The sequence below is a fragment of the Pteropus alecto genome, unplaced genomic scaffold, assembly GCF_000325575.1.
Source record: "Pteropus alecto unplaced genomic scaffold, ASM32557v1 scaffold48, whole genome shotgun sequence".
NCBI classification, from domain to species: Eukaryota; Metazoa; Chordata; class Mammalia; order Chiroptera; family Pteropodidae; genus Pteropus; species Pteropus alecto.
The window spans coordinates 2,049,668-2,063,978 of NW_006442110.1; the positions used below are offsets into that span (position 1 = coordinate 2,049,668).

The window sequence follows — 14,311 nt, forward strand, 5'->3', positions numbered from 1 at the left end:
TCGGGGGCGGGGCGGGGGCGGTCACAGCCTGTCTGGCTCAGTCCACATCTCAGGTACCAGGTAACACTCATGACCGTCAGTCACCCTCAAATCATCCAACAGAGCGGGCAGTTCCTCAGGACCCGGAGGGTGGGGCAAGGCAGGGAGAATGACCCGGGGCAGGGGCGGGCAGGGGGCAGATTCCAGCCGCTCAGCCCTGGGCACAGGGAGTCCTCGCCCAGTGCCCAGATCCTGACAGCTGCCCCTGGGGGTCTCCGATTCGTTAACTGGCCAAAGAGGTACCAGACTGTCCCCCATCTATGTCACAGGGTGTCATGGGGATGAACTTAGAGGTGGGGGTGGGAAGGCAGGTAGAACTGTGCTGTACCCCAACATACCACAGGGCATGGGGTTACAGAGTCGAGCCTGGTGCCTCTCCCCAGCACAGGGGGCACCCCCATTCTTGGGTGGGGGGCTCGAGCAGCTGCGGCTCCTCAGGGATCGGCCACCCCCACAGCTCCGGTCACACCAGGACCAGGGGCTCCAGCGTGACCAGCCTCCGGGCACTGGGTGGGAAAGAACAGGGCTATGCGAGGGTCTGGCTCAGAGACAGGGCCCTTGATGTCGCAGAGACAGGGGGGCAGGGTCCTCTGTGGGGGCGCTGATGCCAGGGAAGGGTGTGCCGGTCCTCACCAGCCCGCCTCACCTGGGCACGCACGCAGGCTGCAGAAGCGGCGCTCCAGGTAAGCCGTGAGGATGTCGGGGCACCAGTGCCCGCCGGGCCCTGGGGGACGGTACGCTCGCAGGCGGCGCTGCTGGCCCACCCCACAGCTGCGGGAGCAGGGCTCCCAGGGGGCCCAGGCAGTCCAGGAACAGTTCCCGGCCACGCAGCCAGGGCCAGGGCACAGGGCCAGCTCTGTGCAACAGGACGAAGCTGAGCTGGAGCCAGCCCCTCCTCCTCCCGCCCCAGCTCAAGCGCAGACCCCTCCTCAGGGTCAGCTATGACTTCACGATACTGAGTGCCTGAGGCTTTGACAACGAGGCCTCTGTGTCCCCTTTCTCCTAGAGGGCAGTACTGCCAGATTCACTGGGCTGCTGAGGGCTTTGGATGGGACCTTGGGGGAGGGTGTTCGGTACACACACGAGCGAGGATTTGCTGGAAGTTGGCGGGGCTCCCAGACAGTGCCAGGGTTGGCACAGGGCCCGGGGCCCAGAGTCAGACACGGATCCGTGATCCGGTGTCAGGCCGAGAACTCGGCACGTGCTCGAGGGATGTTAGATGTTGGTTTGGGGTTGGACACCGGCTGGGGCTTAGAATTAGTTGTTTGAGGGCGGATGTTGGGGGTCGGAGGGGACGGTTGGGATTCAGATGCGGTTAGGGTCAGAGGTCGGGACCGGAGGGAGCACCTGTACAGGAGGGCAGGTTGCAAGGGCGCTCCTGTGAAGTGTGCCCCCCGGTGCAGTTCGCCAGGCAGAGGCGGGTGCGGCCGCGCCAAGCAGGGAGCATAGGGTCTGTGCAGCTTCGGGAGCAGGGGGACCATGGGGACCACGGGCCCCAGCCACCTGGGGGAACAGGAGGAAGAGGTGGCTCCCGATGAGTCAGCCCTGGGCTCCCGGCCTCCCAGGAAGCAGGGCTGAAGAGGGAGGAGGCCCTGAGCTTGCTTTTACCCAAAGGAAGGGGTGTGGGGAGTGCGGGGCCGGGAGCTGAAGCATCTGTGCTACCTGGAAGGCCTGTCATCGGCTCCACCGTGGACCCTGCAGCCCCTGTGCCAAAGGAAAACCCTGCTCAGAAACATCTCCCAGGCTGCAGTGCGCCAGAGCCCAGCCCGAGGCTGGCGGAGCTGCAAACCCCGTGGCTGCCTGGTTCAGCCCTTCCCTTAGCTTGGCCTCCCGTGGACACTCCAGCCCCCAAGCACAGCGCTTCCTCGTGGCAGCAAGGCCTTTGCTCCAGCTGCTTCTGCCACCTGGCATTCTTTCCCCTCCAATGCCGGTCAAACTCCTCTCCATCTCCCGAGCCCCTTTAAATGCTGCCTCCTCCAGGAAGTCCTCCCAGACCGCCCCTCAAGGGCGGTTCTCAACCTCGCGATCTTCCGTAGCATGTGCACCCTCCTGCAGGGCTCCCCACATGCTGACATGGTTGTCTGAGGCCCTGGATTCCAAGGACAGGGTCCTTGCTCCCCCCCAATACACACACACAGTAAGGTACATCTGGAAAGAGCTCCAGAAATGTTGGCTGAATGTACCTGAATAGAAGCCAAGCGCAGAGCTAGAAGGTGAGAGAAAGAGACCCAGAGGTAGCAACAAGGATGGACAGGGACAGAAAAGGACAGAGGGCCGGCCGAAGTGGCCTCTGCCGTCAGACTCTGCCCAGCGCCTCCCCGTTCCCCTCACCTGGGCAGTCCGGGCTGAGGCAGTACCCGAGGTTCTGCAGGGGCCCACGGCAGCCCTGGCCGCCGGCAGCGGGCGATGGGCCACCACATGAGCGGGTGCGGGTGCGGGTGCCCAGCCCACCACAGGAGCGGGAGCACGGGCCCCAAGGCCCCCAGGGACCGAAGCCACCTCCAGCCTTGGAGCAGTCGCCCGCGGAGCAAGACAGCTTCCCATGAAGGCAGGAGCTGGGGAGAGGGCATGGGGGTGAGTGGAGGGGCAGGACGGCCCCCGGGGGAATGGGCATGGGGGGCATGGGCAAAGGTCTCAGCCCAAAGGGAAAGGAGACTGGGCCAGGGTCAGCCGAGGCTGGGTGGGGGCCAGGGCGGCCCAACACTCCCCCTCTCTTGACCCCAAGTCTCTCCCCTCGCCGTCCCCCTCACCAGTTGCTGCAACCGGTATGGAGGATCTGGCCTGAATCCAACTCATCTCCAGGCCCAAGGGGCTGACCGCCGTCTCCCAGAACGGGCGGGTGAGCCCAAGGGTCAGCGCTGGCAGCTCCCAGCTCCTGCAGCAATGAGGCTGTCAGCACGCAGGGGCACTCCTGGGGGTGGGGGCAGAGGAGAAACGTGATGACAGGAGCAGAGCCACCCGCCTGGTACCAGCCCTCTGCACCTGTGCACACCCTCAGAGGGGGCGGGGCGAGGCTCTGGGCCCCAGGACAGCATTTCCAGAGCAAGTGGGACTGCTCACCTGTGTCAGGTGAGAGGTGCATGACCTATGGTCTTGACCTAAGACAGACAGCCAGCTTTGCTGCACACGGCGCAGAGCTAGGATGCAGCAGGGTCAGCAGAGGCCCTTACAGGTCGGGACTGGACGGTGTGGGGGAGGGCAGGTGCCGCAGCCAGGAACTGGGACACCTGAGCTGGCTTCTAGCTCTACCAACAACTGCGTGATTTGGCGTGTCCCTTCCCTTCCCTGGGGCTCAGTGTCATCAGCTCTAAGTCAGGAGTGGGATCAGGTGGCTGCTCAGTTCCCGTCCAAACACGGTGTTCTAGAACTCTGGCCGGTGGGGGAGGCTGCTGGATGCTGGCTTCAAGATTGGGGTTTGGAATCGCAAGGGAATCCCGTGTGCCTCTGGGCTTCACAGAGCAGCGCGGCACCTGCCTGCCACCTGGACCCCACAGCCCGAGACAAGGAGTCTGGAACCAGGCAGAGTGAAGGTGAGGGGACCCTTTCCGCACAAGGTATGGAAGGGAACTGGGGGCAGTGAGGACCCATGAGTCCCTGCCGGGGCCTGAACTGAGTGGGAGTCACTGGGGTCTGGCAGGAAACCCGCAGCACGCCCTGCCAGGAGCTGGGAGCCGAGGAGGACCCAGAGGGGACCCCTGGCCACATCTCCGTCAGAGGTGGCTCCAAGCTGGAGCTGGAAGCCGAGGAGACGCGTTAGTGAAGAGCAGGGGCCCGGGCGACGTCCCCACTCCCTGGGATGCCCCTCGATGGACAGACGCAGGCAGCTAAGGCCTCAGACAGCTTAGGGTCACGTGAGGGAGGAGCGAGCTGCCTGGAGGCCAGAGGGTCTGCAGAGGCGAGGAGCTGACAGCTGAGGAGAAGTGGGGGGAATGGGTGGGGGGCGAGGGGGACCGGGCGCGGGTAGAGGGGGAGGGCCCTGGGCTCCTGGCTGCCTGGGTTCTGACCTGGACGCAGGCCGAGCGGTGCTGGAAGGTGCCCTCGGGGCAGTGGCAGCCCTCCTCACAGCCACCGGAGAAGCAGGCCACCTGCTGAGTGACGTGGGCACAGGAGAAGGGGCACCCCTCTCCACGCTGGCACTCCCGGTACAGACGTCCGGCCGGGCAGCCCGCCTCTGCAGCAACGCCTGAGTCAGTGCCCGGCGCTGGCCCAGTGCCCGCTTCCTCTCGACCTGCCTCTCACCCAAGTGCCCATGGCCCCACGTCCCCCACGTTGTGCCGACCACATCCTCCCTGGGCTGGGCCCCTCAGTGCCTTGTCACGCCCCCTCCAACGGGCTCCCCAGCCCTTGGCACAGCCCAAATCTGGCTACTTCCCCCGGGAAGGGGCAGCATGTGGGGATGAGGTGGGAGGGATCAAAAGACACCTGTGAGTCAAGGTCAAAGGCCAAGAGGGGACCCAAACCTAAGTGAGAGCGTGAAGCTGGGCCGGGCCGGGCTCACCTCTGCAGACCTGGGTGTGGCAGAGGCGGCTCTGGCGGGCAGGCCCGGGGCAGGGGGGCCGGGCACAGCTCCGAGAACGCAGCTGCTCCCCTCCCCCGCACGAGACGCTGCAGTCCTCCCAGTGGCCCCAAGAGCCCCACACCCCGGGGCCCGGGCAGCCGGGAACCTCCTGGCACCGCAGAGTGCCCGCCACGCAGGTGCTGGGGACGAGGGCCGGGCTTCAGAATACACGCCCCTGGCTCATCCCCTCAGGGCCCCGCTGCCCAGCGGACACCCCGCCCTCCCTGTCCCTTCCCCTGGCTCACCAGTTGTCACACGGCCCAGCCACCACCTCTCCGGGGTCCAGGCTCTCCCAGGAGCTGAGAGCAGACCCTGCTGACCGACTCCGGTTCTCAGGGATCCCTGAGGGCACAGGAGTGGGGGCGGGACCCCGGGCAGCTCAGCATGCCCCCAATTCCTTCTCCCAAGCCACTGCCTCCTACTTCCCTCCCCATGAGTCTCCATCCTGTGGGGCCTCGAGTCTTGGACATGGGGATGGAGGCCCCGACCTGGACCAGCCCGGGGGAGCGGGGAGTACGGGCGGATAGGCCTGCAGTGTTGGAGCAGCCAGGGGGTCCACGCCCATCCTGTAGTCCAGGCTGGCCCCGTGAGCAGAGGGGCAGGCGCCGGGCATGGGCCAGTGGGCCGGTGAGCAAGGGCGAGGGCAGCACTGACCCATGGCTCTGGGCTGGTACTGGCATCGGCACTGGGCAGGGGCCACACAGAGGCCGTCCTGGGACAGCTGGCCGGGGGGACACCCGCAGCTGGGCTGGCAGCCCGTCGAGCCTGGCTGGCACACGCTCCCAGGGGACAGGTCCTGGCAGGATCGGGGGCAGGGGTGCCCGCAGGGGAGAAGAGCCTGGCCACCCCCGCAGTCTACGGCAGGAGGGAGGCAGAGAGGGGGGTGCTGAGCGGGCCCATCCCAGGACTCCTGATACCCCGCAATGGGCAGGGTTGGGGTGTGCCGCCTGCTCAGACCTTCCACCTCATCCCAAGTCCATGGGGCGAGTGACCTAAGGACCGCCCCTCAAAGAGAGTGACATGCATGTGTGTGGGGGGGGTGGGGTCAGAGGTCAGCATCACCGTCTCCCCAGCCTCAGAAGGGACTCTCCCAGGTCTCTGCAGAAGGCCTCACCTGTGCACTGTGTGGAATTGTCCTGGCAGGGGCGACTCTGCCTGTGGCCCCCGGGGCAGGGCCTGCCCCCCTCAGGGGTGGGGGGCCAGCTACATGCCCGAGTCCTGTGGGACTGGCCCAGGCACGCGTCACAGGGAGACCATGGTCCCCATGGGCTCCAGGCGCCGTCCGCTGTGCCAGGAAGACAGAATCACCTTAGGAAGCCCAGGGGGCCAGCTTGCGGGGACTGGAGCAGATGCGTGAGGGCAGCTCACCTGGGCACGTGGAGGGGCTGGGGCAGGTCTCGCTCTGGTGCTGAGCCCCGGCCTCCTCTGCCTCCCCAGGGCACGGGGACCCTCCGTGCCGAGGAGCAGGACAGGCGCAGGCCCTGGAGCGGGTCCTTGTCTGGCCCCCGCAGGGCTGGGAGCAGGCTGTCCACTCCGACCACGGGCACCAGCTGCCGGGAACTGTAGGGGACAGTAGTGGGCACCAGGCACGGCAGTCCCTTCTGCAGCCCCGGCCCTTTCTGCCACCCTGGCTGCTTCTCCTCACCTCCCTCTGCGTTGGGTACGTACCTGGGCAAGGTAGGTCTGTGCAGTTCAGCCTCCCCTCTGAGCAGGTGCTGGGCGGGGCATAGGGCACGGGATTGGGGGGATCGCAGCTCAGTCCCGGCCGTGCCCCCACAGGCACCCCTCCTATGCCGCCTCTTCCCTTCCCCTCGCCCCTTCACCCTCATGTCCCTCCAAGCTCTTGGGTCCCCCTTCCCATCTCCAGCGCCTCCAGAGCCTGCTTCCTGTCCCACTCAGGCCCTTCAGGTGGCCCCTGGGCTCCCTGCTGGTCACTGGCTGGTGTGTCCTACTGGGAGATGACCACGGGTAGTCTGTTGCCAACTGGGACCAGACAGCAGAGGAAACACCACACCTGTGACCCTCCTCCCCTCGGAGCACACGCCCAGCCCTCTGCAGCTGCCTCAGCGTCCCCACCTCTCAGACAGGGGTCGGGGGCCTGCCGCATCTCCTTAGGGGCTGTGGGAGTACACCCTGCGTCAGCGGAGACCGGGGAGAGCCGGGGTGCGCTCTGCCTCACCCCGCGCCTGCTGCCTGCCGCGCCCTCCCTCACCAGCGGTTGCAGCCGTCCGGCCTCGCCAGCCGAGCGCCCGGGCGGTGCCGCTCCCCGGTCAGCAGGTCCAGGCAGCTGCAGTGGCCGGGCTGCACGCAGAGGGCCCCGTCGGCACTCAGCACCTGGCCCGGGGGGCAGTAGCAGCCAGGCTGGCAGCGCCACACACAGTGCTGGGGGACAGCAGGTGGGTCTCTGGTCAGCAAAACTGAAAATGGGGCCGAGGGGCCAGGGAGGGGCGCCCTGGCGGTGCAGGAGGCAGGAGGCTGGGGATGTGCAGAGGGGAGGAAGGGTGACATCCCAGCTCAGCGCCTACGTCCTCAACATGGTCATTGCCCGAGTTTCACTGGCACGTCTGCCTTGTCCCCTCCCAGGGCAGAGGGGAGGAGAGGAGAGCCTGGGAGGAGTTTCCCTTGGTGGGGGGGGTTCCTCCAAAGGTGAGCCCCATGGAGGGCTCAGTGGGGACCCCAGGTCAATGCCTAGGAACCAAGGCGTCTCCCAGATTGCCCAGGACTTAGGGAGCAGGGGCTGGCAAGCTGCGGGGAGAGACAGCCCTGCTGGGAAGGTCCAGGGGAGGCAAGGAGCCAGGCACTGCCCCTCCCTCTTCCATCTCCTGGACCCCCCCAGACAGGCCCACCGTCCTTCTTCCACGGGTCCAGCATCTCTGCTTCAGACCCGCTGCCTCCCCACCATGCAGGTTCCACTGGACAAGAGCCAAGTCTGCTCTGAACTGTCCCTCTCCATGGTCCTGGCCGGGCGCTCAGTCAACAGTCTCACACATAAGCACCTGCACAGGCACAGGCACACACACACACATGCACACGCACACGCACGCACATGAACATGCACACACAAACATGCACACGCACACACGCACACATGCACACAAATGCATATGCACATGAATATGCACACGCACACACACGAACACACATACACACACACACGCACACACACGAATACAAAGTCAAGGTCTCCGAGCCTCTCCGGGAACAACAGGGTGCCGGCCTGGTGGGAGATGACCCCATCCCTCCCTCCAGTGCCCTACCCTGCCCCGCTGTAAGGTGACCCTGGGAGCCAGGGGTCAGATGGACATGCCAAGGGGGCCTGGACTCACCACGAGGTCATCACAGGAGCGAGGACAGGGAGGCCCACAGGGACTGTACTCGGCCCCTTCATGAACATGCACACACAAACATGCACATGCACGCACATGAACATGCACACGAATGCATATGCACATGAATATGCACATGCACGCACGAACACACATGCACATGCACACACATGAACACGCACACACAAACATGCACGTGCACACACGCACACACATGCACACGCATGCACATGAACATGCACACACGGACATGCACATGCACACACGCACACGTGCACATGAATGCATATGCACATGAATATGCACATGCACACACGAACACACATGCACACGCATGCACATGCACACACATGTACACACATGAATACAAAGTCAAGGTCTCCGAGCCTCTCCGGGAACAACAGGGTGCCGGCCTGGTGGGAGATGACCCCATCCCTCCCTCCAGTGCCCTACCCTGCCCCGCTGTAAGGTGACCCTGGGAGCCAGGGGTCAGATGGACATGCCAAGGGGGCCTGGACTCACCACGAGGTCATCACAGGAGCGAGGACAGGGAGGCCCACAGGGACTGTACTCGGCCCCTTCAGTGGAGGCGCAGTCGGTCACTGTGGGAGGGGGTGGGGTGGGCTGAGAGCTGTGCGGGTTGCCCATCCCAGCCTCTCTCCCCATAAAGCCTCCTGCAGCTTTCCTGCCTCTGCTCCTTGGCCCCGCCCCTATCCCTGGCAGGTACCTGGGCATGACAGGGCCTGGCAGGCCTCCCCCTGGGCCTGGGGCCCCTCGCAGTAATCTCCCAGGCCCTGGGGTGGGGGCTGGTCGCAGGCTCGAGTTCGGCTCCGAAGGCCTCCCCCACAGCTCCGGCTACAGCTGGACCAGGGAGCCCAAGGACCCCAGCCCCCAGCTCCTGAGGGGACAGCAGAGGAAGGAGCGTGGGGAGGGGGCTTGGCTGGGGCTGAAGGGTGGCGGGTACAAGGCAGCGGGTATCCCCTGGGGTGCCTTCCCGGGCTCTGGGGGACTCACGGTCACACCCTGGCAGGAGGCAGGGCTCCTCCTCGGCCTCGGGGCCTGGGCAAAGAGGAGCGGGCGAGGCTGCCGGGGGCAGCGGTGCCCCGCTGGACAGCACCACACTGAGGGGCCCAGCACAGAAGCGGTGCCGATGGCGTCGGGCAGGGCCACAGGAGGCCGAGCACTCGCTCCACGGGGTCCACGGAGACCACACGGGCAGACCTGGGGGTGCACAGCAGGGAGGGGCAGAGAGAGACCCGGGCGAGGCCCCCTCCCGCTGCCCCGTCCTGGGGCGCTCCTTCCCCGGCACCAGTCGTGCCCACTTCGGGGGGGTCAGGAGTGGGCCCGTTTCTCACCCTCCTCACAGGGCCGGGGCGTGCAGTCGGTGACGAGCCCAGACACACAGGAGCTGGAGGAAGAGCAGCGGAGGGTTGGGGCGCCGTTGTGCCCCCCGGATCCATTTGTTGAAGGCCTAAGCCCCAGAGCGTGACCTTGTTTGGAGACGGGGGTCTTCACGGAGATCATCACGTTAAAACGAGGGCATCGGGGTGGCCCTAGTCCACTGCAACTGGTGTCCTTACACGAGGGGACATTCGGGGACACACACGTGAAGACACAGGGAAGGGGCCGTGCGAAGGTGGACGGGAGCGATGCAGCCGCCGCAGAGGGGACGTCAGGGGAGGCCACACGCAGAGGAGGACCGGGGCCCGGACGGGTTCTCCCTCCCACTTTCGAGGAGAAACCACCCGACCGACGTTTTGGTCTCAGATTTCTTGTGCCCAGAACGGGGAGAGGACAAACTTTGGTCGTCGTAGCCACGCGGTCTGTGACGCTGTGGCAGCCCCGTCAGACCAGACAGGACAGAAGACAGCAGCCTGGTACGGACGGGGTGGGCGGCCTCGGGAGCCGGACCCCGCGCCTGTGGGGGAAGGGGGCGGCCCGCCGGAAGCCGAGGTCCCCTGCCGCTGAGGACGGACAGCAGGGTGCTGGGGGGTCACAGGGCCACTGCACGGGGCGGGGTCTCACCAGTTCTCACAGGGACGGAGCACGGCACTGCGCGGGGCGTGGAGCCGTCCCCTGTGGACGCAGGGGCAGTCCCGGGCGGGCACGCACACGTTGTTCTGGGACCAAAACCCCCACCATCACCTTCCAATCTCAGCCCGGTCGGTCGGCGCCCCTGCCCAGGCCCCCTCCCCAAACGCCATGCGCACCCCTTCCACACACATCTGTCCCTTCCCACGCCTGCCAGTGTGGCGGGGCACGGACCCCCAATCTCTGGGAGAAAAAGATCGTTCCCGATTGTCAAACGCCCATGGAATCAGCCAACAAGACACGAAAGGTGCTATTAGTACGGTGACCCCTACGTTTTCATCGACAAGATAAAACCGACCAGACTATGGGCACAATGAGTCTGGACAGAAGTCGCTAGCGTCTCAAGTTTTTAAAAAACAGCGAGCGCATGGTTCAAAATCAAGTACACAGAGGTATCCGGCCAGGCCCTGGGAGCCTCTTCACTGTCTTCCAGACTCGGATGACCGGGTACAGCGTTACCCCGGTTGTACAAACGAAGAAACTGAGGCTCGAGAACACTCGGCCCAAGGTCACAGAGCTGCTAGTGGAAGAGCCTGATCTGAAGCCAGACCCCACGAGTCTCTCCTTTACCCAGGCCCACAGCTCGGCGGCGCCTCCGTAAGCCCTGCCGACCGCTCCACGAGCTTTGTCCAAACTCCACCAGGCCTGCTGCACTTCCCAGCCACGGTCCCCACCGCCTCCGGCTGGAGTGGCCGCCTCCCTGCTTTCCACACACTCCCATCTTTGACGGACAGTCAGGACCACCTCCTCTCGGAAGCCCGCCGTGACTGACCCAGCCCCTGCCAGTCTGCATCTCACGCTCTAGAGCTTGCGAAGCTCACTTCCTGTGTAATGCAGGGTTCTGTCTTCATTCTAGGGGTTCCAGGTCTGCTTTCCCTAAGCTGGAGGCTTCTTGAGAGCAGAGCCTGCTCGTGCCTCACAATGTAGCCCAAGACTGAGCACATAGTAGGTGCTCAGGAGATAGCTGTCCATAACTTGAGAGGCATAGTGCTCGGGCAGGCATGAATCACAAAGACCTGGTAGACCTACCACCATTCCAGAAAAAACAGAGGCCCCAGGAGACATGAATGCAGCTCGCCCGGGTCACCTGCTGGTTGCTGGCAGAGCTGAGCCACCACCTCTGAGTTCAGTGCTCTCCCCTCCGCTCTGTAGGGTCCCCCTGTCTCTGCATCCACTCAGGCCGTGCCTGTCCCTTCCCTGCCATCCAGGGTCCCCAGGCCCTGAGGAGGCCAGGCAGGGAGGCTGCTCACCAGCAGGAGCATCCCAGGCGAGCAGTAGCAGCCAGGCTGGCAGGTCTGGTTAGTCTCTCGTGGGGCACTGAGCTCTGCACAGGAGGCAGGGCCCTGGGCACAGTCCCGCCACAGCTTGTCCATGGGACACACGCCAGGCACTGGCCCTGGGGACACAGAAGTTGACAGCCTAGTCCAGGCTCACTCAACTCTCCCCTGGGATCCCAACCTGGGAGAGGCATCAGCTCTGCTGTGTGTGACCGGGGAGGTCACAGGGCTGCACAGGTCAGGGAGAGGGGTCCCTGGGGTAAGAGGGGGAGGTCGACAGGGCCAGGGGTCAGGTGGCTGATGAGCGCTGCGGCAGGGGCACAGTAGGCAAAGTAGGTCCCCAGGGCAGCCCTCACCTGCACAGGGCTGCAGGCCACAGGTGGAGAAATCCACAGGGCTGTTCGGGCCACTGCCTCGGGTGCGGTTCCGGAAGCCACCACCGCAGGGCACGGAGCACGGAGACCAAGGGCCCCACTCCCCACCAGGACCTGGGGTGGCCCCCGGTCACTGCAGGCCTTCTCCGTACACTTAGCCCACTTCCTCTTCACACACCCACACACCTGGGCACCTCCACCCCCTGGATCCCAGACACCCTAGGGCACCCCCTTCCTTCCCCCATCCCGCCCCAAGAGACACTGCCCTTTCTCGGGAGGTCCCAGGTTTTGGCCTGGAGCAGGCTGGCCCCCAGGGAGGACTTGTCAGGGCCTCCTGGGGACCACATGTTCGTGGCATCTTTTAGGGAAGGCCCCTGCACCTCTCTTGGGGTCCTGGTGGGGGAGCGACTGGGAGTGTCCTCAGCTCCTCTCTGGAGTGTTCTGAGGACCTCGGTCACAGCTCTCACCTCTGCATGGCTGCAGGCTACAGAATTCAGCCTCCATGTCGGGACCCTGGCACGGAGCCCCCCCAAAGGCAGCTGGGGGCGCGGTGCCCGCCCGGAAGCGTCGCCGGATACCCACGTTGCAGCTGCGGCTGCAGAGGCTCCATGGGGTCCAGGGGCTCCAGCCACAGGCCACTGTCATGGCGGGTATGCGGGGCGGGTCACGGCAGGTGTGAAACCAGGTCAAGTTGTCCTTGGACCCCCACTTCCCCGGGGCGTCACTGAGGAACCCCGTGGGGTTGATCTCTGAAGGGACCAGCGTCCCCTCTGGTCCCTGAGGACCCGCCTCCTCTGATTCCCGGGGTCGAGCACGGGGGTACCTGGGCAGGGCTCCGAGGTGCACGCCATCTCGCCAGAGACGCAGGTGCTGCAGACAGAGGGCCCGTCACGGCCACGGTCAGCCCCTGCGCCTGGAGCTCTGCGCACCTGCCCCAGAGCCACTGCGGACCCCGCACCGCCCAGGAGGACACCGCACAGAACCGAAGCCAAGGGTTTGGGAAGCCAAGCGCGCTGCCCGCGTCCACGCGAGCTTCCTCCGCGATTCAGGATTCCCGCCAGGAGAATTCTGCCCCCCGCCAGCCCCCGACGCCCTGCACCGGCCGCCCTCGGTCCCACGGCTTTACCCAGGAGCCACCTTCTCAGACTTTCTATGCCACTGGTGTTTACTAAATACTGTTTGGAAGCGACTTGGAGCGGCTTTCCAGAGCCGGGAGGAGAGATTTATAGACAGAGCGTGTCCTAACTCGGGCCCCCCGCGGAGGGAAACCGCACACTTTGTCTCCCCTTTACTTTTCTCCAACAAATGTGTCAAAGGCCACTTGTCAATTAGGTGGAATTTCCAGAAAAAGAATCTTAGAGAAAAAGCAACGTAGGAGGAGGGGGGCGGGGGGAGAGGAAAAATGAAGGAGAGCGTTGGAGGTTGGGGCCGGAGGATGGAAAACAAAGAGCAAGATGAAGAATGAAGAGTGGGAAATGGCATCAACATGGAAAAGGGAAAAGGAAGGGTTAGCGCGCCCTCTGCTGGCGATGCCCAGCGTCAGCTTTGAATATCGGGCGTTCGGGGTTTCTGAGTGGAAACCAGCGAATCCCAGGTAGAGAACTGCGTTCAGGAAAGAGAAACAGAGGTAACTGGAGAAGCTGGAAGCCCCTCTCCGGGCTCTCGCTCCAGCACAGATCACCTATCTGAGCCTCCGTCTTCCCGTAAGTCGAATGGGCGTGACTGTTCCTCCAGGCCCGGTTATCTCGCGCACCCTGGCATTCGCAGGGTACCGTGGAGGCATGCTAAGCCTCCCCCCACCCCCGTGCATGTGCATCCACACCTGCCCCCTCTGGAGCCACCAGGCCCCTCTCCCACCCGCCCTCCCCTTGCCCCGACGCTGGTGGCTTACCAGTTGTTGCAGGAGTCCCGCGAAGCCACCGCTCCCGGTGCGTAGAGCTGCCCGTGCAGCTGGCAGGGGCACTGGGTGCGGGGCAGGCAGCTGGCATTGTGCAGGAAGAGGCCAGGAGGGCAGGCACAGCCAGGGGCACAGAAGCCGGTGCATTCCACCCCAGGGTCCTGCGCCAGGCACAGCCGAGGGCATGGGCCCCCCTCCTGGCGGCACTGTTCGGCTGAGCGGAACACCATGTCCCCTGGGCACTGGGCTGGACGGGAAGACAGAGCGGGTCTCAGCAGCGGTGGAGGGAAGGGCCAGGAGATGGCGGGGTGGGCGAGCGGAAGGGGACCTGCGTGCAGGTGACTGGCGGCAGCCCGGTGGCAGAATTGAGAAGCCAAAGGAAGTCCCCACCCTTGGGCCACAGCTGGTGCCTGGTCCCCAGCAGGCAGGAGCTGGAGGAAACAGGAAATCCAGCAGAGTCTCAGCTCAGGCCTTGCCTGTCCTGGAGCCAGAGGTCAGTGATGTGCGAAGCAGGGTGGGGTAAGGGGTGGAGATTTGGGGGTGGCGGGGAGTGGGGAGGAGATTTGGTACCTGAACAGGGCTGCGTGTTGCAGTCCCTGGTCTGGCTGTGGGGTCCCTGGCACTCAGGGTCCCCAGGGGCCGAGGCAGAGCAGCTGCGTCCACGTGTCTGGATGCCTCCATCACAGGGCGCCGAGCAGGCAGACCAGGGGCCCCCCAGATTCCAGACCCTTGACACTGACCGGAAGAGC

The 14,311-nt window shown here is 65.0% G+C and overlaps 1 protein-coding gene across 1 annotated transcript in view; it reads right to left on the bottom strand.

Moving 5' to 3' along the window:
• Positions 1-14,311, bottom strand: part of SSPO (SCO-spondin) — a 46,904-nt gene that overhangs the window by 10,890 nt on the left and 21,703 nt on the right. The window contains 25 exon segments of the mRNA XM_025039004.1: positions 378-545; positions 686-895; positions 1,387-1,542; positions 1,702-1,743; positions 2,371-2,594; positions 2,790-2,950; positions 4,044-4,210; positions 4,538-4,737; positions 4,843-4,939; positions 5,252-5,452; positions 5,712-5,882; positions 5,966-6,157; positions 6,266-6,312; positions 6,810-6,979; positions 8,446-8,525; positions 8,651-8,821; positions 8,938-9,144; positions 9,279-9,331; positions 9,949-10,043; positions 11,265-11,410; positions 11,648-11,779; positions 12,133-12,303; positions 12,489-12,535; positions 13,557-13,809; positions 14,133-14,297. Of these exon segments, the coding sequence (XP_024894772.1) occupies positions 378-545; positions 686-895; positions 1,387-1,542; positions 1,702-1,743; positions 2,371-2,594; positions 2,790-2,950; positions 4,044-4,210; positions 4,538-4,737; positions 4,843-4,939; positions 5,252-5,452; positions 5,712-5,882; positions 5,966-6,157; positions 6,266-6,312; positions 6,810-6,979; positions 8,446-8,525; positions 8,651-8,821; positions 8,938-9,144; positions 9,279-9,331; positions 9,949-10,043; positions 11,265-11,410; positions 11,648-11,779; positions 12,133-12,303; positions 12,489-12,535; positions 13,557-13,809; positions 14,133-14,297 (3,726 nt within the window).